Here is a 7,015-nt window from a genome sequence, read left to right as displayed (position 1 = left end):
GGATTAGAAACTTGAGATGGTTTATTGCAGGAGTTAATTAGAAGAAAACATTGTAACAGGAAGTTGCTGAGTGACATTCACATGTTTTTTCATGGCTTGGTTTGTTGTAAAGAGTATTTTCTAAGTATTGTGGAAAGCAAGATTTTCATGGTTCTGTAAGGACTGTTGTAGTTGCAGTATTTGTATTTGTAAGAAATTTATTGTAACAGGCATGCTAAAGATTTGGATGGAATGTGCAGACTCGGTACTATTTTTTTCTACACCTTCCTTGGAAGTTCATTTGGCCTCTTTGATCTGCTGCTCTATTTGTAAGAATTCTTTTGTAACACCCATGGAAATGTTAAAGATGTTGATCCAGTTGAGTTTTTTTTTGTCATGCTCATGTTAAGTCATTGAATTGTAATTCTTTTTTTTCTGAAAGGAAACAAACTTGTATTCCTATCTAAATTGCGAGCAACATACTCCCTATATGCCGTGAGCCGGAGAAGGCGCGCCATGTCATGAAGAAGAACACCGAGGAGGATGCCCGTGTATGGGTCCTAGCGAAATGGCAAGCCTGGGACGCAACAACCCTCGAGGTGGAGTAAGCTCGGGCTGTCCGCGCCCTCGCCAGCCTCCCCCCGAAAGAGGACAAGAACCAGAGCCGGTCCAAACCATTTTTGGACCCGGGGCGATGTGAAACCATTATTTTTTATACCAAATTTTTATACTTATTTTAAACTATAAGTGTACCATATAACAATTTTAACTAATATAATTTTCTATTACTTAGACACATAACAATGTTTTCAAATAATAGTTATATTATTCGTTGCTATACAATTTTAATACATCTTCGAGAATTTTTGATTTTTCAAAATTTGAAATGTAAGATATAATAAAAATTATCTTTTTTGTTTCCTATCTAATTTTATGATATTGCATAAATTGTATAGTGTATATACATATATTTGCATATCCATGCGCGTGTCCATATATCTTTCAGTATTATTGAATGTTTTAATAGAGGTTTCTAGTATATCGGGTAATCATATTCGTAGAAACTTCTAGGGTATATCAAATGTGATAGCCAAGTTAGGTTCGGTGATAGAGTCATCTAAGAACCTAATATGTTCTTGAGTTGTGCTTTTGCGTATGATTCGATTATATCTGACATGATAATCTAGATTCACTTAGTTTGATTTGGTGCAAATGAGATGTACTATCTATTTCTCAAATAAAAATTAGTCAGATTAACTAGCTTCATTTTATCTTAATGTCGGAATGCCTAGGGCACAAAGTTGGACAGCTTGCCCCAGAACAAGAGAACCATGAGAAAAAACTGAAAAAGCAACTAAACTTGTCTATCTATCTTGCGTCTGCCGGGAGGGATTATATTAAAAAAAACAGGAATTAAGCGGTGAATTGTTCCGCTATGATCAATTAAGAGTGAGAAGCCCAATAGACGCAGGGTTATTGGGTTCTATATGATCGAAGAAAGTGACAAAAGACAAATCGGTCAGCAAGTATTATACCTCGGTATCCAGGGATGCGAGGAGCTCAACGAAGCTTGGGTATTGCTTCTGCTCGGGGGGTTCTCTCCGGTTCTCCCTCTTCTTGCGCCCCATGGCTGAGCAATGGGGAACTCCCTCCGGTCCGGGTGTTGCCTCCTTGCAGCTGATCGTCGCTCTCCGGTTCCTAGCAACTGAGCGCCTGATCGGCCGCTCCTGATCCCCGCGTGCTGGTCTCGCCGCACGTCCTCCCTCTCTTGGTGCACAAAAGCCGCGCGCTGCTCCGGCTCTTGACGCGCCGCCGCGCGAGGGCGGGCGCTAAAGGCTCCTCCGACTCCGCGCGTCGCGCGCTTGCTTTCGGCTCTTGACGCGCCGCCGCGCGAGGGCGGGCACGCCGGGCTCCTCCGACTCCGCGCGTAGCGCGCTTGCTCCCGGCTCTTGACGCGCCGCCGCGCGGGGGCGGGCACGCCGGGCTCGTCCGACACCGCGCGTTGCGCGCTTGCTCTCGGCTCTTGACGCGCCGCCGCGCGAGGGCGGGCCTGACGGGCTTCTCGGACGCCTCGTGTCACAACCTTGCTCCCGGCTTGACGCGCCGCCGTGCGAGGGCGGGCGCGACGGGCTTCTCGAACGCCGTGCATCACAAGCTTGCTCTAGGCTTGACGCGGTGCCACGCGAGGGCGGGCGCGACGGGCTCCCCGGACGCTGCACGTCGCAAGCTTCCTCCCGGCTTGACGCGCCGCCACGTGAGGGCGGGCGCGACGAGCTCCTCCGGCGCGCCGCCTCCTCCACGTGCAGGAACTGCGCTCGCGCTTGCTCCGACCCCGCTCCTCCTCCTATTCCGGGTGGTTGGCCGATCGTCTTCCTGGCGGGCGCGGCGCAGCGCAGGCGAGCTTGTTGCCGGGCTCGAGTTTTGGTGTTGCCGCCAGTGTCCGTTAGCAGGGTCATCTAGTACTAGTACATCTAGAGATGGTCTAGGAATGGAGCTCAAAAAAAATTGTGTGGGTCATATATTGGCAAAATAAAAAGGGGGCCGAAATAAAAGCTAGCCCATACATGCAGTCGAAACTGAGAAGTGTGACTAGAACTAGGCAGGAAACCAACCAAAGTCAGGCTTGGCGCGAGGCACGACCCAAAAAACAAGCCTAAATCTGGGCAGTTTTTCAGGCGCTCCCCGCTTCTGGCCCAAGTCTGGGTGTTTTTCCATCAAAAAGCTTAATCAGGCCACCGACCGGCCCAGCAGCAAGGCACTCTACGTACGTGCATCCTTTCTTTTTTAGTGTGTGAGTCATGTATTATTGTGATCTTGACGTGAAGCCTCATGGGCGTCTGCACTTGCCTTTTTGCCAAGGTGGTATAGAGCAGTTTGTCCATTGACATATCCAGAAAAGACATTTTCGGATGAAGAATCTGCAATTCAACGTTTTGAGAAGATTACAATATGGATATGCAAAAGTGTAGAATCATCGGGCAATGTTGAACAAGCCGGGATGCTCCACTCATGCCATAATCTGGATGGTTATTCATAGTGCAGTTTGGCCTCCCCTGTAGGTGCGGCTTCGGCTCGGCAGCCATGGACACACCCCTCCCCCTCCCCTCCCCCCCATGGTTGGCCGATGCAGCTCCAGATCCGGTGCTCCGTGTGCTCTGCGTTCCTTCCGGCTCCTCCGGCTCGCCGTCTTTTTGACGGCTCCGCACCATCCCCTGCAGGTGTTCTCGGTTGGTCTGCATCCACCCAGGTGCGGCTCTGGCTCCGGCTTGCTCCTGGATTGCGCCTCTTTTCTGGCTCCTTGGCTCGTTGGCGTCCTTACGGCTCCTGTCCGGACGCCCCGGATCTGCACTCCTCTCCAGATCTGCGCTCCTCTCCAGATCTGGGCAATGTTTGACTAAACCGGGATGCTCCACTTATGCCATAATCTGGACCATTTTTATAGTGCGTTTTGACCTTCTGTAGATTATTGTAGTCGCCTGGGGCTAGTGCAGCTCATGTTGATGCTGCTCTCCACCTCATCCATGGCCACCGCCAACGATGAACTCCCATTCGGGCCAACCGTGGTTATACTTTATTTTAGGTTTAACCGTGGTTACCCTTGGCCATGAAGTTTCCATGCCCTGCCATGGGCCTCACCCCGTTGATCTACACGATCGTGAGGACCCATTCGTAGCAACCATGCGCGTTAAAAGCTTGCGGGAGAGAAAGGTGTACCAATTCTGTCCCTCCCGTCACTAAAGGTGTACCAATTCCGTCCCTCCCGTCTCTATAGTAAGTTCATTTTAAAATAAAAATATTCAAGTCCATGATTTTTTAATTTCTGAATTTATAAAATTTGCGATCTTTTTTCCAGATCACATATATTTTTGAATTCATGAACTTTTCAAATTCGTGTATATTTTTCAACCCTGAACTTTTTCAAATTCGTGAACCTTTTTTTTTATCCGCGTGCATCTTTTTAAAGTGCGAATTTTTTCAATCTATAAAAACCGTAAACCATTAGCTTGCTGGTTTTTTCCTGAACGAGCAGCGATAGAGCGCGCGGCCAATCGGGACGAGGGACGAGCGGGCGAGCGATGGGAATGCGCTGATGGGCCGGCCCAGCTGTGCGCTAACAAGGGTCTAAAAGAGCTCCCCACTTCTACTCAAAAAGAAAAAGAAAAAAAAAGAGCTCCCCACGGTTCGGGGTGTGGAGATAAAAATTCAGCAGTATTTTGGCGGCCGCCGCTTGGTTGATTGGTTGCTGCCGCTGGCACCGCTACCTGCTGATCCTGCTCCCTTGTCGCGCACCGGCACCGCGGCCTGCTCCTGCGATCCCGCCTCGCACCTGCCCCAGCGGCAGCCGCCGCGCTGCAGGCTTGTCACCTTCGATTCAGGTGAGGTTCAGGGCTTCAGGCAGCCGGCGGTGGTTCTTGTCTTTTTGACATTCGGTATCATGTGTATGTGTCCAGTATATCGCGATGTGCCATACTTTAGTGCTGTGATTAAATACTCTTGTGGTAATTTTCAAAATAGGAGATCAAGAGATTATTTTTTCTGGTTGCTACTTTTTGGTATCTTGGTATTGTCCATTGTAGTTTCCGTCATGTTTCGTCTATTTGGACCGTCAAACATTAAGTAGAAATTCTAGATTTATTGGGCAATGTTCAATAAGCCAGGATGCTCCACTTATGCCATGATCTGGACCATTTTTTATGATGCGTTTTGACCTTCTGTAGATTATTCTCGTCAGAACCATGCTGCTGGAGATTTTTGGATCTGGAATGAGACTAACACTGAATAATGACCGGGTTCTAAGATTGCTCTTTGGTGACCGATCTGCTTATGCATCCTTTGTCCTGGCAAGCAACATTGCAGTACAAGGAGTGAATAATTGGGGCAGGCCAAATTGGCTCTGCGTCCTCCCTTATGCCAGTAACTATTTCTGCACCTCCATCTATGCCACCAAAGGCAAACAATTTGCCATCACCAAGGGGATGAACAGATCAGAGATGAAGGGGCGAACGAAGCAAGTCCTTGTTGGCCATGCCTCTTATCCTGTATCTGAAGCCAACATCCTTAAGAAAACCACCCATCGAGATGGTTCTATATACAAGATAAACTATGGTTTTCTAAAGCTATGGCATCTTACTCAACGTGATGAGAGTAAGTTATCTTGATCTCTTCTATACCGTGTTCCATTTTATTTTTAGGATGCTTAACAGCTATATGGTTTGGTTGATTGATTTAAAATGCATTATTGTATTTTAAAAAAAATGCAGTAAATATCTGGATTGTTATAAAGAATTTATGAATTAGCAAAAAGTATCATGCTTTATTTGGATATATAAATTTATCGATATATCATACATGGTTAGGATCTTGTCACTAGTTTTAGTCCTACAAATAAGTGCCCCTTGTATTCATACACCAACAACCTCCATGACTCATAAAATCAAACGACATTATGGTTTTTCTTTCTAAACTACACAAATAGGTATTGACAAGCGTAACTATAATTTTATTCTTTTGTGTAAATTGTTTGTATAAAACATTATTTGTTGTAATATAACATGTATTTTTTTTCATGAAGCACAACTAGAGCCAATGATGTTCTCGAATCCCACGAATTGTTTCCCGGATAGGGATAGATGCATGGTACATGATGCAACTGAAATGATGCAGATTTTCTCACTGAAATTGGAAAAAGCTAGTACCAACATCGGCTTGGTACAACTATATGGATACATAGCAGTGCGTGATTGTCATGATTCATTGCTTAATTATGTCTTCAATCGTAGTAGAGATGATCCCATCATTGTGGAACAGGTGCACATTTTTACATATATATGCAATTATATTTGATATTTCATTCATTTAAATCATAGGATTTTCTCTCTCTTGGGATTCATTTACGCTATAGTTTATTGAAATTCTATTCACTCCAAGCTTTTAGGAAGACTCCTATGCTTTTCCTCCTCACAATCAAACATCCTTTCAGTCATCTTGTACTGAAGATGACGTGACACTCTAATCTTGTGCTTTATTAGTGTAACACTTTTCGGGAATCCTGCAACCAAAGAGGTCAAATATTTGAGGTGTTGCTGATGGTGGCACCACTCTGATGATCTTATTTGTATGACTATATGCATTCATTTATGCAAATGCATGTGCTTTGAGGATCTTCTACAATGATGTGTTTTTCCCTTTGCATATGTTAGGTAAGTTTGTGGTTAGTTATATTTGCATGATTTATCGAAGTCATGTTCCATATGCAATCAAATTATGTTTGTTGATAAAATATCTCAAATAATTTTGTTTTGAAGGGTTTAGATTTTATGCTATCATTTATTTGAGATCTGTTGTCAATTGGCATAAAGTAAAGCATATGCTTCACATATTTCTTACTTTCCATAAGGAGCTACTAAATAATAATAGGTTTACAGGGTTCTCTTATTGAGATGACCGGCCCTAAGAGAGGCATCACAATGGTAGCCCCTGCTCTAGTTGAGTTTGACATGAGGATCAAGAAAGGAAAGCAAGAAGATGATCTACAACTAATTGATGGTGCAATGGAGTACCACGATCTAGTCACACCTGAGTACCCATTCACGGATCGGATTAATGGCGATTGTGGCGTGGTTGACATCACTGTAGCCCTCGTTCGCTGGGCATTTGAGGCCACAATAGATGTTGTCATATCAAAAGTGCAGTGTGGATTTGATTTATCTCTCAGTTCGTGTGTTTCCCTTATGGATGGTTTACATGAGATTCAACTCTTTCGTGGTAGTGTTGTTGAGTCATGTCGCTTAAGAAGATATGTGATTGCTGTAAAGAAGGATACTTGGATGCATTTGAAGTTCAAGGTAGGTCAGAGAAGTAGTAAAAATGATCTTGATCACCATTGTTCCTTCAAAGCAAAAAAACATGGGTACAACTATCAGCAAATCATGCTTGAGCTTGCCTCCATCTCAGTGAAGGTTACTTGGTCGAACTTGCAAAGGTAATTCACTCTTTCATATTCGAACTTGGGTTGAGTTACTAGTTGAATGTACGT

At 44.8% G+C, this 7,015-nt stretch overlaps 1 protein-coding gene across 1 annotated transcript; it reads left to right on the top strand.

Moving 5' to 3' along the window:
- The first annotated feature begins 4,648 nt into the window (after positions 1–4,648).
- LOC119305065 lies at positions 4,649–7,015 on the top strand. Its single transcript, XM_037581688.1, has 3 exons — positions 4,649–5,124; positions 5,552–5,787; positions 6,405–7,015. The coding sequence occupies exons 1-3, from the start codon at positions 4,716–4,718 to the stop codon at positions 6,963–6,965; spliced, it is 1,206 nt and encodes a 401-aa protein (XP_037437585.1). The 5' UTR covers positions 4,649–4,715; the 3' UTR covers positions 6,966–7,015.

The sequence above is a fragment of the Triticum dicoccoides genome, chromosome 5B (genome assembly GCF_002162155.2).
Source record: "Triticum dicoccoides isolate Atlit2015 ecotype Zavitan chromosome 5B, WEW_v2.0, whole genome shotgun sequence".
Taxonomy (NCBI): domain Eukaryota; kingdom Viridiplantae; phylum Streptophyta; class Magnoliopsida; order Poales; family Poaceae; genus Triticum; species Triticum dicoccoides.
Note: the sequence above shows the minus strand (reverse complement) of the source record. Positions and strands in the feature narration are given on the sequence as shown.

What these genes read in the sequence shown, in the direction of transcription:
- LOC119305065 (XM_037581688.1), top strand. Translation starts at nt 4,716, where the DNA reads ATGCTGCTGGAGATTTTTGGATCTGGAATGAGACTAACACTGAATAAT. An exon ending in TCTTACTCAACGTGATGAGA is followed by an intron (nt 5,125 to 5,551) that starts GTAAGTTATCTT and finishes TTTTTCATGAAG; the next exon opens with CACAACTAGAGCCAATGATG. An exon ending in ATCCCATCATTGTGGAACAG is followed by an intron (nt 5,788 to 6,404) that starts GTGCACATTTTT and finishes ATAGGTTTACAG; the next exon opens with GGTTCTCTTATTGAGATGAC.